The following is a 24,452-nucleotide window of genomic DNA, read 5'->3' on the forward strand; positions in this document are numbered from 1 at the left end:
TCTTGAATATTCTCACTCGTGGTCAAACACATGAAAACACATATTTCAATTTATGAACAAATGTCATCGATTTCCTCTGTTCATTATTCATGAGTTCAGTTCTAAGGTAAGTGGCAGCCCATCAGTTCTACAAGGACACAAAATTAAAATGTTCCTATACACATTGTAATGTATGTTATAAGTGTAACAAAGTAAGCAACTTTTAGTGTTTAACTGGTAACAGAAGAAAATTCAGTTAAGAATATGGTGCTTGCTGTGAACTGATACTAGAATCTGCAGTCATACATGAAATTATAATTCAAATAGTAATTCACATGTCAACAATGTTAGTAATAATTACAGAACAGTGTATCCATGTAGAATGAAAATTTATCACTGTCCATTCCGACTGAAAGTGTTGAATGAAGGAAGCATTCACATTCTGCAAAAATATTTAAAAAATAAATAAATCGATTTTATTACTCATTTTTAAAAGTTTCTCCTCAAGAGACACACACAGTTTCTAGAGATCTGATGAGATATTACATTTATTCTTACATACATATGTGTGTGGTTGTGTGAACCAAATTCTCATAATAATCTGCACAATATATACAATTCTTAATGACGCACACTCCTGTAGGAAACTAACAGATGCTTTTGAGTGCAATTCATTTAAATTTATAAAATAATATATCTGTATTTATAATAATTTTTCAACATATACTATTTACAACAGAATAATTTTTTGCTATTAAACATTTATTTAAGTCATTTTCTCCACATTTGTAAGTATTTTCTTTCATTTTATATTTGGAAATATCACTGTCGCTCCTTTATGGTTCATGAATTACTACTAGAGATAAGCGGTGTGCCTTGAACTTTGCTCCAATGCTGCCAAGACATCGTGTTTTTGACGAACATATAGTCTGCCTTTTTTCCATGGATTCTGCAATTGAAGTGGTTTGAAATCATCTCTTAAACACCTTTCCCTGGCACCTATAACGGCAACAAGACAAAAATTCTTTAGCTTGTCATTAGGGTATATAGGCCCATCTTTCCCTTTTAATACCACGGCCATATTTAACTGCTTCACGACCAAATCTACCACTTCACGTGCTGTTGTCCTTGGTGTAATGTGTATTTTTAGACTTGTTCCACTAGCAAGACCGGTTTCATATGCCGCATAAACCTGTGAAAAAAGTTATTTAGTGAATAATTGTGGATGGTATGTTGTCTACATTCACCTTTCAGACATTTAATTTAACAATAAATGTTTTACATTGCATGTAATAACAATATATAAAATTTTTCAGTAAAGCTACAAATGTTTATGAATATAAACAAAAATAAGAAAATGCAACCCATCACTTGTAGCTGACTGACCCAAAGCGCATATATGCACACACATAACAGCACAGAAATGTTACTCAGCTTTCAGACTACACACACACACACACACACACACACACACACACACACACAATTTAATGGACATTTAAACACATCAGTGTGTGTCCTCCACACATGAGTGGTTGGTTGCCTTTCCTCGTTTTTGTTTATTGTTTCTATTCTAGAATTTCCACTAGTGTAGAATATATGAATGTAGTCTACAAAACAGCTATTTAGTAAAGCTCACATGCTGCTGTTCATTAACAACAGAGCTACACAAGAAAACATCAGGTTTGACAAGGAACAAGACAATGGAAAAATTGACATTAACAGTATATACGAATCAAGTACTCAAATAAATAACTGTAATAACATTAACATCAAACATGCTCTTACCGCACATTTAATAAAGCTCCACTCAACTGAAAGAAATTTAGGTACCAGAAGTTATAAGGAAACATGAGCAAAGGCAATTATATCATAGCTCCACACCTCATTTGTTCTTCGAACACTCAGTCAGTAGTGGCATATGAAAAGAAAACGTATGAATAGTTGTGCTGTGTTCTTGTATGTGCAAAAGAAAGAAGAAGTTTACTGGAATTATAAAATAATACACTTGGCAAACAGTTACAATAGATATGGCATAATCATACCACTTAAGTGGAAGTTAAATACATATGGATAAAAACAAACAAACAAACTCTTATTACTTACTAATTTTTGAGCTAGCTGGCCTGCATCTGTTCTGTGTTACAACCATTATAATGATTCCCCAGATACTTGACTGTCTTTTCTTCTGCATTTGTGATAATGGTAAGTCCTCGTAGAATGTAAATAATTCAGGAGCAGAGATAACAACCCACTGAATAGTAGAGGCAATGAGTCATCGATAGACAGCATGTGTCCAAGAAAATGAAAAGGAAAACACTGGGAAAGATGTGAATGGACACCAAACAAAAGATAGAACAAGTAAAGGATGGACAGTGCAACATTTAGGATGAAAGGGAGTTTAAGTGTGTATGTGTATTGTAGCCTGAAAGAGTTATCATCCCCATTCTTGTTTATGTACCTGTCACAGATTCAACACATCTACTATTTGGTTAGTTGTTAATTTTAAGAGCTTCTATTTTAGCCTGGATTTTACTTAATTCTAAGCCTTACTCATTTCTGTGAAATTATATTCTGTGTTCTTCTTCCCATACTTATTTTATTCTCATCACCTCTCCATGTTTTACACAAAGGCTCATTTTTCCTCTTTTCCCTGAGGAAAAAATACCTTGGCTGTAAAAGGGTGAAGTTCTGAAGTGTTGTGCATGGCTCTCGTGTCTTTTACACTGCTCATTTATAGTACTAGTCATTAACCTTTTGAGTGCAGTTTGCAGCCTTCACCTTTAGCTTTTACATATTGTAACTAATACACAGTATTTTATAATAGAGGGAAACATTCCACGTGGGAAAAATATATCTAAAAACAAAGATGATGTGACTTACCGAACGAAAGCGCTGGCAGGTCAATAGACACACAAACAAACACAAACACACACACAAAATTCAAGCTCTCGCAACAAACTGTTGCCTCATCAGGAAAGAGGGAAGGAGAGGGAAAGACAAAAGGATGTGGGTTTTAAGGGAGAGGGTATGGAGTCATTCCAATCCCGGTCTTTAAATATGTCTGCTTATGTCTGTATATGTGTGGATGGATATGTGTGTGTGTGTGCGAGTGTATACCTGTCCTTTTTTCCCCCTAAGGTAAGTCTTTCCGCTCCTGGGATTGGAATGACTCCTTACCCTCTCCCTTAAAACCCACATCCTTTCGTCTTTCCCTCTCCTTCCCTCTTTCCTGATGAGGCAACAGTTTGTTGCGAAAGCTTGAATTTTGTGTATGTGTTTGTGTTTGTTTGTGTGTCTATCGACCTGCCAGCGCTTTCGTTCGGTAAGTCACATCATCTTTGTTTTTAATAGAGGGAAACATTCCACGTGGGAAATATATATCTAAAAACAAAGATGATGTGACTTACCGAACGAAAGCGCTGGCAGGTCGATAGACACACAAACAAACACAAACACACACACAAAATTCAAGCTTTCGCAACAAATTGTTGCCTCATCAGGAAAGAGGGAAGGAGAGGGAAAGACAAAAGGATGTGGGTTTTAAGGGAGAGGGTAAGGAGTCATTCCAATCCCGGGAGCGGAAAGACTTACCTTAGGGGGAAAAAAAGGACGGGTATACACTCGCACACACACACATATCCATCCACACATATACAGACATAAGCTGCATTTGCTAATATTTTAAGTAGAGAGATAATCTGAAATAAGCATTGCCATAATAAAAGAAAACTTCTATTGAATAAATGAATAACAAACTCACCACAAAGCAAATTGAAATTATAATATAGAAAAGCTAACCTTACCACAACAGTAATTTACTGTTGGCAGTTATCATCCTGGTTCAGATGAAGAGAAGTGCTGTCATTTTCCTGTCAACCACACAATTAGAACACATTCACATTCTGTCTCTATCAGTCATGCAGCTACTTAAATGACAACGTCACATTCATCAAAGTTTCACAGAAATTTTCAGCATTTTTGGGATTCAATTTTTGAGCTCTTTTACATGATTTCATTTTAAAATTCAGCTATGAAGGCAAAGAGCAAGAAATGTATGGCCATCTCTTAAACTGCTCTAAGGCCCTGTTGCTGACAGGAGAAACATATAATTGCAGTAGGCTTGCTCAAAAATGAATTTTCCTTTTAATTTAGTCTGAAAAAAAATTTATATTGATAATGGCAGTAAAAGTCTAAGTGTAAGATCAAAATGAAAATGTGGGAATACTGTAATTGGAATTCATGTGTTCTCAATGAGACAAAATTTGCAGCACCCTTTTTCCTCATGACTGACAGTGAAAAATGTGTAAGGGATACAATAATGAAATTTGCAACACTCCTAAAAATATTCACCAACTCAAAAGGAAGTAAGTTTACCTGGTACTGAAAGACAGAAGTAGAGTATATGGTGTGGGTCAATGCAGTTATTTTGGCGTTCAAGTAGCAGAATGTGCGAAAGTAACAGAAAGCAATCAATTCTGTACAGACAAGGAATATAAAATTTTAACAACAAAATGTGTGTTTATATAAAGGAGACACATGAAGACTTTCAGATGGAGTGTGCTGTTATAGGGCTGTAAAAACTCGACAATGTTGATAAAAATGAGAAAGCACACAAGTGCAATGCAGATGTGGTTGTAGAGAAGACTGGTGGATTCCAGTTGGACAGTAAGGAATACACTTTTGGGGCCACTGGTGTGGCCTTAATTGTATCAACAACAATGTCAGAATTAAACAACGGAAAGTCTAAGTTGAAATGTCCACAATGTAATGAAAAAAAAAAAAAATAGATTGCTACTCACTGAAAAGATGACATGGTGAGTTGCAGACAGGCACAATGAAAAGACTGCTACATATAACATTTCAGACAAAGCATTTTTCAAAAAAAGAGAAACACACACACACACACATTCACCAAACAAGCATACCTCATACATGCAACTGCTACCTCCAGCCAGACTGCAACAGAAATGCATTGAATGGGAGCAACAATCCAGAGTGGGGCAGAGAAGGAGAAGTATGGGTGGGGGATAAGGAATTGGCACTGCCTAGTATAGCATGCAGGGCTAGAGGTGGTGGACAGGCATAGCATTGGGAGGCTGTGGGTGAGATAGAGGAGGTGTAAAAAACAGGGAGCAGAAAGTAAAACAGCAGGAGAGGGAAAAGACCAGTGGATGAGTGCTTGGAGAGAGCAGCACACAAAGTGGGCAGTGGGGGCAGAAACAGTTGGGTGGGGGGTGTGAGGACAATAGATCACCATAGGTTGAGACCGTGATAACTTCAGGAGTGGAGAATGTGTTGGAAGGATATCTCCCATCTGCGCAGTTCAGAAAAAGCTGGTGGTGGAGGGGAGAATTCAGATGGCCTGGATTGTGAATCAGGCACTGAAACTGACTATGTTATGTGCAGCTGCATGATGTGACACAGGGTGGTCAACTTTGCACTTGAACAGATCTGTCAGTGGCCACTCACCCTTCTGGACTGCTGATTGATAGTCTTACCAATATAAAAAGCTGAACAATGGCTGCAGCAAAGCTGCTCTCTGCTGTTGCAAGCACTATTTTTCCTCTTCTCTGCTCCTCTCCTTTCCGCCAGCCATTTTGCTTCCCTCCTCTTCCTTCCCCACAGCCTCCTGATACTGCACTTGTCAGCCCTGTCCTGTCATCTCTAGTCCCTGTGTGCTCTGTCAGGCACCACCAATTCCTCTTCCCCCTTCTGTATCCTGCTATCCTTACCCCTTCTCCACCCTGCTCCAGACTGTTGCTCCTGTTCAACTTGTTTCTGTTGCAGGCTGGCTGGAAGGAATGGAGGTAGGAGTCATGTGAGTGCGAAGTGTGGTTGCTCGGGTGGATGTGTGTGCACTTATATTGTTTGAAGAAGGTTTTGGCCAAAAGCTTGTATGTAACAGTCTTTTTATTGTGGCTGTATGCAACTTCATGTGTCACCTTTATGGTGAGCACAATTTATGAATGACTACACATTAAAAAAAGAGATATGAATGCTAACTGAAAGTAAGTGGCCCCATCAGTAATTGAGTTTGCTGTAATTGCTTGTTGTCACTTTATACCAGGAAGTAAATTGATACTAAATTATTACAGAGTACTCTCATTATGAACATCTTGAACTGATTAGTTTGTTGTTATTAGGTACACGTGAAACTTCCTTTTGTCTCTCAGATCAGAATGTAATCATTGACAGATAAGTTAATAATGAGCCATAAAAGTAATAACTCAGGTGAAGTTTAGACTCAAAGACTGTTAAAAAAAGATGTTAAATATGAATAGTTATATTTCAAAACTGTTGTTTAAATACTGAATACATTCACACAGTGACACTGAATTGTCCTGAATCTCTTAACTTTTTTAAACATCATATGTTGGAAGCACAACAATTCTATCTACGGCAGTAATGTAAAGCCACAACAGATTTGTTTAGCTTAAACCAAACACATTTTGTGATTACTGTTTTCTTTTTTCTTGCTTAAAAATATGAATATGTAGTGTAAAACAGTCTGATCCCTTTATCTCACATTTTACATACGGAATTATCAAAATTAAAACCCAAGCACTGATGATATAACATACTTTAAATCAAGCATATAGATTGGACCTGCTTATTTTAGCTAAACGTGCGGTGCACTAGCATGTGATAGCAGAAGATGAACCAGACCTAAACTGAATCTGCAAGGAGGATTAACTATCCTTGGTCTGGTATCCTTAGCAGCCTGAGAAGCTTTGGAGCTAGTTTTCCATACTTGTTTAGACAAATGCTGGGCTCATCTCCAACTCTTATGTTTGAAAATATGACAGATAAACAGTTAAAATACAATAACATACAGAACAAAGTTCACACAATTCACAGACAGGCTGTGTATATGGCTATCCTCTCATAAGTTAACCAATGATTGTGGCAACATGTAAAGCATCAAACCACAATTAAATAATGTAAAGTTGTTAAATCACGAAAACAGAGGACCCTACATAATAGGATAAAAGCTAGGAAAGAAAGAGAGAGACATAACCGAATAATTTATGAAAATAAATAGAACTGAGAAATGATAATGTTACAGTCTGGCTGGAATACAATCAGTGGAGTGAGTGAAGACATTCACTCATCGCATAGTGAAAATATTGAGAAGCTGATAGGCAATGAATTGTTAAGCAGGAGTAACATAAGAATTGATCAAGATATTTACCCAGTTGTGTGAGAGGCAGAGTACCAGCAGTCAGTCTCTCTCTCTCTCTCTCTCTCTCTCTCTCTCTCTCTCTCTGTGTGTGTGTGTGTGTGTGTGTGTGTGTGTGTGTGTGTCTGCATAAAAAGTAGTAGAAATTGATAAATTCGCAGACTATGGCACCCTACCAACACAGTTAAAATGGAAGGTAGGCTCTTGATCATCCTAACTTGAAGTACTGATTTTTGGGCTCTGTTTTGTGACATCTTTATTTCTGAATGACCCAAATTCTGGGATATGAATAAATTTCTGTGTAGCAACAACAAACACATAATATATGTCATTACAGTGTTATACTTTATATAAAAGTAAACAATCTGCATTCATTGTAGATGGTAGAAGCAAATATCTGTACAATTATCTGCCATTAACAATACAGTTTATGGGATACAATATCAGTTCAAAATATAGGCTACACACATTTATGGCTGACATTGTTTTATGTGATGTAGTGTAATGTGGTGACATCCGTTTTTGTAAAGGATTAATCTAGGTTCACAGATATCAGTGCTGTTTTACCTTGTCACTTGAACTCTTCTGTATGCCTGTGCTGATATGAATATATTAATGTAAAGGCTTTGAAATTACATTCTTTTAATGTATATGTTATTTATGATACTTTTTATTAAATGTAATGAAAATCTATATTCATCCATTGCATATCATGCAAGAGCAGGAAATACAAACCTGTATAATACCAGGAGCAGGAGTGGGCACAACTGCAGTGGAAGCAGCAGCTGATTCGTCCTCATCATCTTCGCCTTCACAGTGATCAGCAATAGTGGAAGGTGGTTTGGCTGGTGAGGAAGAAGATTCATCCCCAGATGACACAGAATGCATGCTGAGAAGGCTCCCACCATAAGCACCAGGTCGAACAGACAGAAGAGGGCTCGTTGAAGCAGATACTGATGCAGTGATAGTTGATGAGCGAGATCGGGTGTGTGTCTTCATGTGTGATGGCTGTGCATGCTGCAGGAGTGTGTCCTCACTGCGGGACGGAGGTAGCCGGTTTCCTACACCTGTATGTGACAAACTGCTAAATGAAGTGACTGCTCTGTTACTCCAAATTTTTCAGTTATTATGCAAAATGATTATTAATTAGTAGCACGATTTGTCTGTACTATGATTGTTAGTAAGTTATGGGGTTCCTCTTGTATGTTCACAACAAATACATACAGATATAAGAAGCAATGATGAATATCGGGTCCCTAACCCAATCCTTACTGAGATGAAACTAAAGATTTAAAATCATAGTTATTTGCACACTCACTGGCATTTACATTATAAATTTTCATTATCAGTCTCAACAGTATCCAGGATTTGGACTTGAATTCTCATCTCTACTTTCCATTGATGATGCATGGTAACTATGTTGTCCAAGTATCTGTCAAGGATCCATAGTAAATTCAAGGTTGCAGCTACCTCTCTTGTACTCATCAGTTCTTCCAAAAAGATTGCATCAAATAACCATCAAGACCGAAATGCTTTTTTTCTTTTTATATTTCATATACTTTGAATTGTAGTTATTAATAATGTTGTTTTCATTGTTTTTTGTTTTGCAGAATTTGAATGATCATGGGTGCCAAGAACGCAGAAGGAAGATATATGCAAATCAGTCACTGATTACTGCACAGTAAAACTGTTAGTTTCTGTATCTACAAGTATTCTTTCTTTCACCACCTCAAGTGTAAATGTCATTAAATAGAAGGAGATATGAATAATCTCTCATCAGTGGAGAAACAACTGACAGTTTCCAAAAACGATTCAAGTAATATGTTTTAATTCAACAGTTTTCTTCAGAAATGCAGGTGTCAGCCGTTGACAAAATATATATGATGTGAGCTCATGCCCTGAAAGCTGACAAGATTCATTTTTAGATGCACATATTGCATGTCTGTTGGAGAGGAACAGCCCCTGTTGGAGGGAAGGGCATGGGAGCTGGGTAGGGGGAGGGTGGATGGAGAACACACTTCCCATAACTTACTCATTGTTTCCCCATAAAGAAGAACCATAGTTGAACATTACTTTCCAACAAGATTGAGCATACCCCAATAGAACCAGGCATTGTAGGAATATTACGAATGAAACATTCTGTAATAGACAATTCATAGATGTAAGACTTACTGACCATTTAAAAGGTGATATTGCTAGGATGTTTGTTCGTACATGGCCAGAAATTGAATAACATCTGTAATTTTTTTAGATTATGAAAGAAGGATAGCTTTGACGTGGTTTGACTTCATAAATTAGGCATTTTAGAACTGTTTTCCAACAACTAGTTGTCTGTTATCCACAACTTCCACATCCTAATGGTTTGTAAAGCCAAAAGGGGATAACGGGGAACACTGTATCCTATGACTATGGTATCAATGAGTCACAACTGGAATCAGGTAACTCATACAAATACCTGGGTGTAACACTTTGTAAATTTATGAAATGGAATAATTACATATGATCAAACAATGGAAAATCCAGGATGGAATGTAACAATACCAGAGAAGGAAAGTTGCTGCTCACCATATAGCAGAGATGCTGAGTCGCGATAGGCACAACAAAAAGATTCACACAATTACAGCTTTCCGCCATTAAAGCCTTTGTCAGCAGTAGACACACACGCACACGCACACACACACACACACACACACACACACACACACACACACACACACACACACACTCATGCAAACGCAATGTGCACACAAGTCTGCAGTCTCAGAGAGCTGAAATCACACTGCGAGCAGCAGCACCAGAGCATGATAGGAGTGGCGACTGGATGGGGGTAAAGAGGAGGCTGGGGTGGGGAGGGGGAGGGATAGTATGGCGGGAATGGCGGACAGTGAAGTGTTGCAGTTGAGAGGGAGGGCAGGAGAGAAGGTGCGGAGGGGGGAGGGGGTAAGTAGCGGAAAGGAGAGAAATAAAAATAAATTAAAAGACTGGGTGTGATAGTGAAATGACAGCTGTGTAGTGCTGGAATGGGAACAGGAAGGGGGCTGGGTGGGTGACGACAGTGACTAATGAAAGTTCAGGCCTTACGGGAACGTAGGATGTACTGCAGGGAAAGTTCCCATCCGCTCAATTCAGAAAAGCAGGTGTTGGTGGGAATTATCCATATGGCACAAGCTGTGAAGCAGTCATTGAGATGAGGGATATCATGTTTGGCAGCGTGTTCAGCAACAGGGTGGTCCACTTGTTTTTTGGCCACAGTCTTTTAATTTATTTTTATTTTTCTCCTTTCCGCTACTTACCCCCTCCCCCCCCCCTCCGCACCTTCTCTCCTGTCCTCATCTAAACTTCAATACTTCACTGTCTGCCACTCCCACCATACTATCCCTTTCCCTCACCACCCCAGCCTCCTCCTTACCCCCATCCAGTCGCCACTCCCATCATGCACTGATGGTGCTGCTCGCAGTGAGGTTTCAGCTCTCTGAGACTGCAGACGTGTGTGCACGTTGCATTTGCGTGAGTGTGTGTGTGTGTGTGTGTGTGTGTGTGTGTGTGTGTGTGTGTGTGTGTGTGTGTCTACTGCTGACAAAGGCCTTAATGGCTGAAAGCTATAATTGTGTCAATCTTTTTGTTGTGCCTATCGCGACTCAGCATCTCCAATAATAACATATGTTTAGTCATAGTTCAAAGCAGGTGGCAGACTTGGGTTTATTGATAGTGTGCTAAGGGAAATGCAACCAGTCTAAAAAGGATATCGCTTACCAATGACTCACGCGACCCATCCTGAAATATTGCCTAAGTTCGTGGGACCCGTACCAAATAGGATTAACAAGATATATTGAAAGTATACAGAGAAGGGCAGCACAAATGGTCACACATTTGTTTGACTCACAGGAGAGTGTCCTAGAGAGGTTGAAAGAACTGAACTGGCGAACTCTTGATGATATATGCAAATTGTCTGGAGAGCATCTCCTAACGAAGTTTCAGAAACTCTAGGAATTTAGTACAACCCCCTACATATCACTCCCATAGGGATCATGAGGACAGGATTAGATTAATTACAGCACATGCAGAGGCATTTAAACAATCATTCTTCCCATGCTCCATATGCAAGTGGAACAGGAAAAAGCACTAATAACTGGTACAGTGGGACGTACCCTCTGCCATGCACTTCACATTGGTTTTCAGAGCATAGATGTAGATGAGGATGTAGATGTAGATTCTTCTTGATTTCTTAACTGCCTATTTTGATAACAGCTATGTAAACAAATGTGTTTACATGTCCTTAATTTCCTGCACATACTATGCAATATGGTTCAATGTGCAGAGAATGTTTTCAAAAATGCAATTTGAAGTGAAGAAACAATGCTACATTTCTGTGCAAAAAATGAAGAAAACTTGCACAATAAACATATAACAGCAAAAGAACTGAATAAGGAATCAGTCACGTGAGCAGTGCTAGCTATCTTGAATGATCAGTTGCAAAAAGCGACCAAACCTTTATAGTTGTAGAGATCTTAGGTGAACATGCATAGCACACTGTACTTAAAGTCTTAGGTTAGGAAGATGGTACCACTTACTCACCCCAGATGCACTGTACTCAGATTCATAGGAGTTATAACTCAACCACAATATTATTGCACTTGGCTGTTATTGGATACTTGGGGTGGTGCTGCAGTAAACAAGTACACTGACAACTAAGGAAAATGCATCACTTGGTCAATGCTTTCTGGTCACTTATGCGTATACTATCAATCCTGATTACTTGCTGACTGATGATAATCCGACTGAATCACCCTCACTCTCAGGTGCAATAATATTGTGTTTGACTGGTACTAACCAACCTGAAGATATATTCAATTACTTTCCTCAAAAAAATACTTAAAAATTGAATGTTGGTGATATTGTAATAGATTAACACACAGTAAACATAAATAAAAAGTTAAAACTAGATTTTTTAAATATTTAATTATTTGTTTGTGAACTTAGTATTTCATTTGCAGCAGTGACATTTGTTACAGCTTTTTTTTTTTTTTAAAGAAAAAGAAAAAAAGGGTGAGGCTTTCTATATATCCTTTATAAGAAAACTATGTTATAAATTCCTCACTGTAAATCAGGAAATAAACAGAAAGTGCATTAAATTGTACAAATTATTACTTTTGATTAAACATATTACTGGCAGACAACATAAAACATAAATAACAAAATAACATAACTGGTATATAAACACTGTTCAGCCTTTTACATCGGCATGACTACCACCCAGGTATCACTCAGGATTTATAGGCATCAGCAGAGGCTGTATACAGGCAACACACAATATCCTGTTGCAGAGCATGCTGTACAACAAGACAGTCACGACCCCGGTACCTGTTTCACCACAAGTGCCATTTGTACCTGTTTCACCACAAGTGCCATTTGGATTCTTCCTCCAGACAGCAGTTGCTCAGAACTCCACAGGTGGGAACTAGCCCTACAACATGTCCTTGATTCTCACCACCCACATGGCCCTAATTTACGTTAATTCCTTCATCTTGGTATTTCTCCGCAGTAACTACTCCTTTTTCCACTTCATTTTGGTTTTCTACATCTTTCATTTTCTGACCTTTCTATTTTTCACCATCTACCCCCCCCCCCCCCCCCCCCCCCGTCCCCGTTACATGCAATACATTTAGCTTTTCACTCTCAGTAACTTGTGCACGATGTTTTAGTAGTAATCTTTGTCTTGCATATTACCCTGTCTTCCACCTTTAAGCTCTCGGGTTTTCAAATCTAGTCCGGTGCAGTCCCCAACAATCAGTGTTTTCTTCTCATCCCATCTGGTAAGTCCCCCCTGGCCCTAGATCCTGGGCGACTTTTCTGAACTGTACCCCTTTCCCTACACCTCTCCTGTCCATTTCCTTCAACCCTCTTCCTTCCCCTTCAACTCTTCTGCCAAATGGGGCCACTGACTCCAAAACTAGTAAAAGCTAAATTCTTTTGTGTGTGTGTTCCCCTACTGCCACTTGGTAAGTAGATTTTTTTATCTACCCATTTACATTACATTGTCAATAATTGATTTTTATGATCATCTTTTTACTCAGAAATGTACTAAATAAGCAACCTTAACCATCTGTGAGTAATTCTGTGTGACAGTCCCTTTCTTAATTTCTGGCACACAGTGTGTGGATGTAGAGGAGTGAGGTTAAATGTATTTTCATAGTGAGCCAGTATCTGGTTGCATGATGATGCAAAATGACTAAAAACATTCACTCAAATTTTCATCTCCACTTGTAGACTGACCTAAAGTGTATTGTTTAAATGGGCTGATGTCATACTTTCATCTCTATCTCTGTCTGCCTCTCTCTCTCTCTCTCTCTCTCTCTCTCTCTCTCTGCACTTCATCTGACTGGGGTGAAATTACATTAGGTGTTACACAGGGTTTAATCTTCTGTTCTTGATATATGTGAACAACATCCCTTCTTATCTGAAACAGGAACCTGAACTGACACTTTGTTGCTAATGATACAGGCATCATTATTAAGCCGGTAAAAGAAACTCCAATTGAAAATAATACAAAAAAAGGTCTTTGGAAAAGTCATTAATTGGTTTTCTGCAAATGGGCTTGCTCTAAACTTTGAAAAAACACAGTACATCCAATTTTCTGCTGCAAAAAGTACACTTTCTTCAATAAATATAACACATCAACAGAAGTCAGTAGACAGGGTAGAGCATACTAAGTTTTTGGGTGTACATATAGATGAGAATCTTAATTGGAAAATTCATATTTTGGATCTTCTAAAGAGACTAGGTTCAGCAACTTTTGCAATCAGAATAATTGCCAATTTTGAGGATATATAAATTAGTAAGCTAACACTTTGCATACTTTCACTCTCTGATGTCATACAAAATAATATTTTGGGGTAACTCAACATTTAGATAAAAAGTATTCACTGCTCAAAAGAAAGTGGTTAGAATAATGTGTGGGGTTCATAGTCGCACATATTGTAGGCATCTTTTTAAAAGATTGGGAATTCTTACAATAGCCTTACAGTACATTTACTCACTAATGAAATTTGTTCTCAACAACATGGACCAGTTTAAAAACAACAGTCACATTCATCATTATAATACCAGAAAAAAGAAAGACTTACACTATCCTTTACTCCATCTATCTTTGGTACAGAAAGGGGTAAAATATGCTGCTATAAAAATTTTCGACAAATTACCAGATGAAATAAAATGTCTCACAGACAGCAGTAATAGCTCCAGAAATAAATCTTGAATAGGAATAAATAAATCTATAAATATAGTACATACATTTTGTGCCATTTAGGGGAATAAGGCAATTAATAGAAATATTAATCTTTAACTCTGTATTGTAAAATATATATATATTTTTTTGGGCAGAGATGTTTACATATGTCTGCTTGTGTCTGTATATGTGCGGACGGATATGTGTGTGTGTGCTAGTGTATACCTGTCCCTTTTTTCCCCTAAAGTAAGTCTTTCCACTCCCGGGATTGGAATGACGTCTTATCCTCTCCCTTAAAACCCATATCCTTTTGTATTTCCCTCTCCTTCCCTCTTTCCTGATGAAGCAACTGTGGGTTGCGAAAGCTTGAAATTTGTGTGTGAAGTTTGGTACAGATTTGTGGATGACATCTTCATGATCTGGACTCACAGTGAAGAAGAACTCCAGAATTTCCTCTCTAACCTCAACTCCTTTGGTTCCATCAGATTCATCTGGTCCTACTCCAAATCCCATGTCACTTTCCTCGACGTTGACCTCCATCTGTCCAATGGCCAGCTTCACACATCTGTCCACATCAAACCCACCAACAAGCAACAGTACCTCCTTTATGACAGCTGCCACCCATTCCATATCAAATGGTCCCTTCCCTACAGCTTAGGTCTTCATGGCAAACGAATCTGCTCCAGTCCCGAATCCCTGAACCATTACACCAACAGCCTGAAAACAGCTTTTTCATCCCGCAACTACCCTCCCGACCTGGTACAGAAGCAAATAACCAGAGCCACTTCCTCATCCCATCAAACCCAGAACCTTCCACAGAAGAACCCCAAAAGTGCCCCACTTGTGACAGGATACTTTCCAGGACTGGATCAGACTCTGAATGTGGCTCTCCAGCAAGGATACGACTTCCTCAAATCCTGACCTGAAATGAGATCCATCCTTCATGAAATGCTCCTCACTCCACCAAGAGCGTCTTTCCGCCGCCCACCTAACCTTTGTAACCTCTTGGTTCATCCCTATGAAATCCCCAAACCACCTTCCCTACCCTCTGGCTCCTACCCTTGTAACCGTCCCCGGTGTAAAACCTGTCCCATGCACCCTCCCACCACCATCTACTCCAGTCCTGTAACTCAGAAGGTGTACACGATCAAAGGCAGAGCCATGTGTGAAAGCACCCACGTGATTTACCAACTGACCTGCCTACACTGTGAAGCCTTCTATGTGGGAATGACCAGCAACAAACTGTCCATTCGCATGAATGGACACAGGCAGACAGTGTTTGTTGGTAATGAGGATCACCCTGTGGCTAAACATGCCTTGGTGCACGGCCAGCACATCTTAGGACAGTGTTACACCATCTGGGTTATCTGGATACTTCCCACCGACACCAACCTATCAGAACTCTGGAGATGGGAACTTGCCCTTCAATATATCCTCTCTTCCCGTTACCCACCAGGCCTCAACCTCCGCTAATTTCAAGTTGCCGCCCCTCGTACATCAGGTGTCACTCAACAACATCTTTGCCTCTGTACTTCCACCTCGACTGACATCTCTGCTCAAACTCTTTGCCTTTACATATGTCTGCTTGTGCCTGTATTTGTACGGATGGATATGTGTGTGTGTATGTGTGTGTGCAAGTGTATACCTGTCCCTTTCTCCCCCTAAGGTAAGTCTTTCTGCTCCCGGGACTGGAATGACTCCTTACCCTCTACCTTAAAACCCACATCCTGTCGTCTTTCCCTCTCCTTCCCTCTTTCCTGATGAAGCAACCGTGGGTTGCGAAAGCTTGAATTTGTGTGTGTGTTACTCTTTCTTGGATGGAAAGCACAGATATGAAGGGGTTACGGTGTATTTAGTGCACAATACAGGAATTCTCCCTTGTGGTGTAACTGAACTTAGGTTAAGTAAACACATAGTTTTTTTCAGTAACTGTAAAATTTTACCACGAGTGAGAAGTGTGGGGTCTTATCGTAGGTTTGTGAGTAGTGGCTTATGGTGTGGGATATGTTCAAAGTATTGAGATCCTCTCCTGGGAAAGCAGAATCTGTAGTAGAAATAAGTTGATAGAGGAGCAGGAGTGTAAGATCTGTACCCTTCAGGTACAGTTACAACGCACAAAGGAGGAACTAGATAGGTTGAGGAGGGTGAAGGGTGGTGGGGAATGGGAACTGACAGTTGGAAAGAAGACAGCTAGGAGGAGCAGGTATTCATACAATTATAATTTGCTTGTGTGCAATAGATTTGACCAACTGTCAGAGTTGAGCAGAGAGGAGTCCCATGTAGCTGTAGATGTAGGGAAGGGAACAAGCAGCAGTCCTCAGCAGTTAGGAGGCCTAGGTCAGTTGCAAAGTCTAACAGAAAGAAGAAGGTTCTGCTGCTAGGTAGTTCGCACAGTAGAGGTGTGGGCCAACAGTTGCAGGAAGTGTTGGGGAGTGAGTACCAGGTCACCAGCATTATGAAGCCTAGTGCCGGGTTGGCTCAGGCGACTGACAGCGTAGGGAAGTTATGTAGGAATTTTACGAAGGAGGATCAGGTAGTGACAGTGGGTGGAGCAGGGAACAGTCTTGATAGGGGTGGGGGAATATGATGTAGGTGATGATCTGGTGAAGACAGCTACTACAACTGGTGGCACTAATGTGCATTTTGTGCAACTCTTCAGCATCATGATTGGCCTCATCTTAATGCAGCTGTTAAGAGCGTTAACATGGGGCTGGAGAGGACACTGATGGCAGAGGGCATGGGTCGCATTTCGGTGGTGCCAGTTGGGTCTGTCAGAAGATAGGGTTTCACTAGGCAAGGCTTGCACCTCAATAGATATGGGAAGGGGAGGCTGGCAAAGCTTATAGGTGACAGTGTAGTGGGTGGTTGTGGGATTACTCATGGAAAAATTTCTGTAGTAGTTGGTGTTAGAGTTGCACCTTTTTTAGATTGAAGTCAGCTGATAGGTATACCTGCTTAAAGGAAGGCCCTCTAACTAAGGGCTCACCTTCAGAGGATGTCATGTTTCCAAGTAGAGAAGGAATTAGCATATTTCTTCAAAATATAGGAGGTATTAGAGATAAAATTAGTGAAGTGCTTATAGATGTTGACTCTGAAATTTTTGGTATATCGGAGCACCACTTAAATAATTTGACAATTCAGAGGCTTCCTTTACCAGGATACAGATTAGCTGGCTGTTTTTCAAGTAGTTTCTTGCAGGGTGGGGGAGTGGCTATGTACGTAAAAAAACAGTATTCCATTTTAGTCCATAGACGTATCGCGGCACTGCACTGAACAGGTATTTGAATGTTGTGCAGGGGCAGTTGAATTTAATGAAATTAAACTTACAATTGTTGTTGTTTATAGGTCCCCTAACTCTGACTTCAGAGTATTTCTGCTCAAGCTAGAGAAGATTCTTGATTCACTTTGTAGGAAATACCAGAAACTAATTATATGTGGTGACTTCAATATAAATTTTGCATGTGATGGTGCAAGAAAAAGGATGTTGGTATATCACCTAAATTCATATGATCTGATGCAAACTATGTTTCTTCAACTTGGGTGCAGGGGAACAGCAGCACAGCTATAGACAATATTTTTATACATTCTTCATTACTAGATGGGCATTCTGTTAGTAAAAGGGTGAATGGCCACGATGCACAAATTTTAACACTAAAAGGCTTTTGTACTCAAACAAATGTTACATATAATTACAAACTATGTAGGAAAGTTAATCCAACAGCAATAGAGAGTTTTTTAAACCTTGTCAAGGAACAAGAGTGTCAGGATGTTTATAGTGCCAATAACAGATTTGCTTTCCATTAGAACGTTCTAAACATGGTACTAGCAGTATTAGGCAGCCCTATTGGCTGACTAGTGGGATAAGGATATCATGTAGAACAAAGTGGAATTATATCAAAATGTTAGAAGTAGTCACAATCAAGCGCATTACAAACAGTACTGTAAGGCGCTTAAAAATGGTATTAGGAAGGCAAAGAGTATGTGGTACAAAAGTAGAATAGCTAATTCACAGGATAAAATTAAAACCATGTGGTCAGTTGTGAAGGAAATGTCTGGTCCGCAGCACAAGGTCGACAATATAAATTCAGTTCATAGTAAAAACATTTCTGTTACTGATAAGTGAGATATATGCACAGTATTTAACAATCATTTTCTGAGCATTGCTGGTGAATTAAATAAACATTTAGTTTCTACAGGGAATCATATAGCTTTCTTGGCAAATGCCTCCTCTGTGATACAGATAAGGGGGAGATTGAGTCAATAATTAAATCACTAAAAACTATGGACTCTCATGGATATGATGGAGTGCCTAGCAGAATATTAAAGTACTGTGCTGCACATATTAGCCCTGTATTTAGCCACATTTGTAATTTTTCCTTTAGGAATGGTCAATTTCCTGAATGAGTAAAGTACTCAGTAGTAAAGCTGCTTTATTAAAAGGGAGAAAAGGATAATGTAGACAATTTTTGACCAATTTCTATGCCATCAGTGTTTGCTAAAGTTATTGAAAAAGCTGTGATATAAGGATAATTTATCATTTTTATCACACAATTTGCTATCAAATGTGCAGTTTGGCTTTAGAAGTTGTTTAACAACTGATAATGCTGTATTCTCTTTTCTCTGTGAGGTCCTGGATGGGTTAAACAAAATGTTTTGAATGCTAGGCATATATTTTGATTTAATTAACGTGTTTGATTGTGTTGATCACAAAATATTGTTCCAGAGGTTGGACCGTTACGTTATATGGGGAGTAGCTCACAACTGGTTCACCTCTTACTTTAGCAACAAACAGCAAAAGGTCATTATTCACAATGTTGAGAATGGCTGTGATGTGGGTTCTGTGTAGGGTACAGTCAAGTGGCGGGAGGGGGGGGGGGGGGGGGGTCGTGGGTCGTCCAGAGATGTATTTCTGTTTGCTGATGACATTAGCTTGGTAGTAAAGATAGTGCAGTTCATGACCTAAGTTCATGGCTTGTAGAAAATAAACTAACGCTAAATCACAGTAAGACTCAGTTTTTAACACAAAATTCAACAAAGCCTGACGTTCTAATTTCACAGAATGGGCATATGTTTGGTGAAACTGAACAGTTCAAATTTCTAGGTGTTCAGATAGATAGTAAAGTGTTGTGGAAAGCCCACATTCAGGCTCTTGTTCAAAGACTTAATACTGCCATTTTTACTATTCGAACAGTATCTGAAGTGAGTGATTGTTCAACACAAAAATTAGTCTACTTTGCTTATTTTCATTGACTTATGTCATATTGTATTATATTTTGGGGTAATTCTTCCCATTCTAAAAGGAAATTTTTGGCTCAGAAATGGACAGTTTGGGCAATAGGTGGTGTGGTTCACGAACCTCTTGTTGACCCCCTGTTCACGAGTCTGGGTATTTTGACATTGGCCTCTCAATTTATATATTCCTTACTGTCATTTCTTGTTAACAATATCAGCTTATTCCCAAGAATAAGCAGCGTTCACTCAGTTAATACTCAGCAGAAATCAAACCTGCATATGAATCACTTCCTTAACTCTCATGCAGAAAGGTGTGCATTATACTGCTGCATCCATTTTCAATATGCTGCCACTTGAATTAAAAATATCTTAGCAGTACTCCACACGCTTTCAAATCAAAACTGAAGAGTTTCCTCATGGGTCACTCCTTCTATTCTGCTGAGGAAATTAAGCTGATTATTGTTGTATTATTGATTGCATTTACTTAAACTTATGAATTGACTTTTCTCAGGTTCATAAACATTTTATTTTTATCTGTTATTACTTTTATGTCGTAATTTCATGTACTGACGTGTTCCATGACCTTGGAGATTTGCTCCTCAATTTGGTCCTGTGGAAATTAATGTGTAAATAAATAAATAAATATAGTTGACCAGAACTTTGAGGATGTGTATGCCTGCCCTCATGCTGCTGTGCAGTCCACCATCAGACCATTGTAACATCTGAAAGCCCCACAAATCCACAGCTGGCCACATGAGACCCACAATAAAGCCCATATCAAACTCTGTCATGTGCTGATAATGCTGTGCCACATCAATACACTGCATCTCTGTGTCCTTCACAGTGATCACTAAACATCTGACACTGTTCACACCCTTTATATATTCCAGCATGCCTGGCAACAACACCAAAGATGAATAACACTAATGCACTCTGGTGGCCATCCTACCAGTCACAGAGGACTGCAACCTCAAATCATTTACGTATCTGCTGAAGGTCTATAGGTTTACAAAGTCATGCTGTCATCCAGCCATGTCTTCTGTATACTTCACTTTTTTTGTCAGGCAGTGTACGTGAAAACATTACATAATAGAGAATCTTAACACACCTTACCAATGATTATCAACCTGTATGTCTACATTAGAAACTGGAGGATAACTGTTCCTCTTCCATCTTAAATGTCATTACTGTTTATGTTTTTATTTGAAATCAGTTTGGAAATTATTTTCAGACTAAACTCAAAACTACATTCCTTTTACCTTAAATTAAATTAATGTAGTCAATTTCAAGCTGACAAAACTAATATACGAGGACTATCCAGAAAGTAACAGATGTTTTGGTCTGTTGCAGTTGTGGGTAGGGCTACAGCTGCCATCTTGGTGCCATAACATTCCTACTTTCAGTACACATCCAGCAGTGATAGCATGTGGCCTGTGTCTCTGCTACTTTGCTTTCTGTGAAGTGTTAAAATGTTCGCTGGAATAGAAAATTTTGCCAGTTATGAGGTGCTTTCTGTGATTAGGTTTTTGTTAGCAAAAAACTGCAATTTATTGTGAACTTTATGATGCATGTGGAAAAGGAATAATGGGTCAAGCTGAGAGAGGCAATGGTGAACTGATTTTCAAAATGACTGTACCAATGTTCAAGATGAGGACCGCAGTGGTAGGCCTAACCTCATGTGATTGACAAATTGGTGATGAAAACCAACAACAAAATTTTGTGGAAATTGTCATTTCACAGTTATGGAACTTTCATAACATTTTTCTCAAATTTCGCAGAATGTGGTGCATTAAATTGTGACAGAGAAGCTTGGTTACCACAAATTTTGTGCTAGATGGGTTCCCAAAATCCTAACAAAAGACCACAAAAATAGAGACTTGTTGCAGCGCTGACCTTCCTCAAAGATTATGAGAAAAATGGTAACAAATGTATCACGTATACTGTACTGGGATGAGACTTGGATGAAGCACGTCAGTTGCGAAACAAACAGGCAATCAATGGAATGGAGACACATAGATTGTCCCAAGAAGTCAAGGAAGTGTTTGCAAATGCTATCAACAAGAAAGATCATGGATACTGCATTTTGGGACTCTTAAGGGATGGATTCTCATTGATGTCCTTGAACGTGCCACAAAAGTTCACTCTGAGAGTTATTGTTAAACATTGACAAAGTTAAGGCTGGTGATACAAAACAATCATCGGGGGAAACTCACCACAAAACTTTTGTATTTTTCATGAGAATGCACTGCACCCCCCCCCCCCCTCCTCCCCCCCCCCCCCCCCACCACCCACACACACACACACACACACACACACACACACACACACACACATGGCCAATTGCAATTGTACCTGAGAGCTCCTATTTTGGAGGGGAGGTGTTTGATCATCCATCATACAGCCTGGATTTCGTGCAGAGCAATTATTTATCACCTCTTCACATAATGAAGACATTGCTTGCTATACAACACTTTGATGCTGATGCCGAACTGCATGTAGTATTAAACCAGTGTTTGCAAATGCAAGCGACATATAACAGAGATAGTATTGAAAAAAGTGCCATGGTATGATAAGTGCCTCAATTTGAATGGAAAGTAAGTTGAAAAATACCTTTAAAATGTATATAATAAAATTTGGTTTTCCGATACTGTTAATTTTTTATTTCAAAATGTCTTGTTACTTTCTGGACAGTCCTTGTATTTTTGTTGAGAAATGACTCTGTAGCACTCATAGATGGTTTTTTCAACAATTGTATCTATGTTTGCAGGGGAACAGAGGGTAGGGGGAGATGATAAATGTGGAAATAGGAAAGTTGGTAAGGTTGTGCAATCGTGACAGTGATGAGTGTGCCAGTAATGTGACAACAGAGAATGTTAAAAAGAATACTGAACATGCCTCATGAATGTGAAGAAATGCTGTGCTCTATCAAACTGGATTCCTTGTATGTGGTGGGAATCTGATATTTTTCATTAAAATGCACTTCACTGACTGCGTAATAGCTGCTGAAAAATGTCTGTGTAGATGACAATCACTTGCAGAGGACTGTTACTGATGTCGCTGAGAAAACGGGACAAACCTGAACATTTGTTTATGTAGCTGCCTGCAGCAGCTTGTTTGGTGTAGAATGAGGTGAGGAAATTAAACTCATTGCTGAACTTATCTGTTGCAATCCTGCTTTCAGTGCTGTATTCAAAGATGTGCTTGTATTTTGCAGACATCTGTTACCTATGACTGCATATTTTTCCTAATATGAGGCTGATCTGAATGAATAGTTTTCAGTTGGACAATGTTTTAAGTATCCTTTTTAGGATCATTGACATGTCTATTCATACACCACAAATGTGAAGCGTTTCAAAATATTCATTTCTACTTATTAAAAAAAATTAAAATGTTAGAATTACATGATTTCCACCTAAAGCAGGACAGAAGTGCAGTTTAACATTGAGTTGTCTCCTGAAACATCCTCGCTGTGTGCTGGAGCAAGATATGGTTTTGGGTTCAAGTACCAGACGTACTAGATCATAAAATACTGCTTGCTAAATTGGAAAGAAGAGGAATAAGAGGTGTGGCTCACAACTGGCTATGCTCTTACCTACAAAACCGCAGACAGAAGGTATCACTTCAATACGATATTAATGTACAGAATAAAATAAATAACACAGTTTTCCTCTCGGAGGAAAGAACAATAAGATATGGTGTTCCCCAGGGTTCTGTTCTAGGGCCATTACTTTTCCTCATTTACATAGATGATCTTGTTGAACGTATGAGCCCACAAAAAACTATCCTGTTTGCTGATGATACAAGAATAGTGTTGACTGGATCTAGCCCTGAATCCCTTCAGACAATGTCTGATAACTCTATGAAAAAACTTTCTGAGTGGTTTAACAAAAATGGCCTAATTGTTAATAGTGGGAAAACTGTATGTATCAACTTCCATCTAATTCCCACATCCACTCAAAAAAGTATCCAAGTAAAGTTAAATAATGATAAAATTGAAAATGTAAATGCAACAAAATTTTTGGGTCTATGGGTCCAACAAAATTTAAAATGGGACACACATATAAACAACTTATCAAAGAAACTCTCATCATTGTGCTATGGACTAAGAATACTAAAATCTACTACAAGTAAATCTACACTAATGCAAGCATACCATGCGCAGTTCCACTCATTGCTCCGCTATGGAATCATCTTTTGGGGAAATTCAACTCACAGCACAAATATATTTAAACTACAAAAAAGAGCACTGAGGATAATCTGTGGCCTCAAAAAGCTGGAATCCTGTAAATGTCAATTTATAAAACTTAATGTTCTAAGCATCCCATCCCTATTCATTCAAGAAACAATCCTATTCACCAGGGAATACCTCTCAAGAACAGGCAAATTAATCCAAAACAATGATATACATGCTCATTATACCAGATGGCAATCTAATATCCATCAAATTTTTTCAAGGACATCATCATACCAAAAATATATAACTCATCTGGGTGTCGTATTACACAATAAAATTCCAGAACAAATAAAAACTAAAGGCATTTCTGACAAAGTACTGTTTCTATTCAGTACAAGAATTCCTGGAAATGAAAAATTATAAAGTTCCTTTGTAAAATACTGTGATTAGAGTAAAACATTCTGTAGGCAAAATAATAACCTAATTTCTACTATACACAACTATGTTTCAGTTTCACTTCCCAAAATTTTTTAACTCGCTTTTTGAATGTACAAGTACACATTCTATTAGTATTAAAACTTAATTGTCTGTGAAATCTCAATGTTAATTTCATGTTTAATGTAGTTTTTAAATTACATTGTCCTTCTGTTGTGTTTCCA

General features: G+C 38.7%; 1 protein-coding gene across 4 annotated transcripts in view; it reads right to left on the bottom strand.

The window, feature by feature from the left end:
- Positions 1–437: 437 nt before the first annotated feature.
- Positions 438–24,452, bottom strand: part of LOC124593729 (ankyrin repeat and fibronectin type-III domain-containing protein 1) — a 720,649-nt gene continuing 696,634 nt past the window's right edge. For 3 of the 4 annotated variants that reach the window (XM_047132056.1, XM_047132055.1, XM_047132054.1), the window contains 2 exons: positions 7,898–8,229; positions 438–1,171 (listed from right to left, as the gene is read on the bottom strand). In XM_047132056.1, coding sequence (XP_046988012.1) covers positions 836–1,171; positions 7,898–8,229 — 668 coding nt within the window. In that variant the 3' untranslated portion in view covers positions 438–835. The remainder of the gene's footprint in view (positions 1,172–7,897; positions 8,230–24,452) is intronic. The other variant, XM_047132057.1, reaches the window with a different exon arrangement.

The sequence above is a fragment of the Schistocerca americana genome, chromosome 2, assembly GCF_021461395.2.
Source record: "Schistocerca americana isolate TAMUIC-IGC-003095 chromosome 2, iqSchAmer2.1, whole genome shotgun sequence".
Taxonomy (NCBI): domain Eukaryota; kingdom Metazoa; phylum Arthropoda; class Insecta; order Orthoptera; family Acrididae; genus Schistocerca; species Schistocerca americana.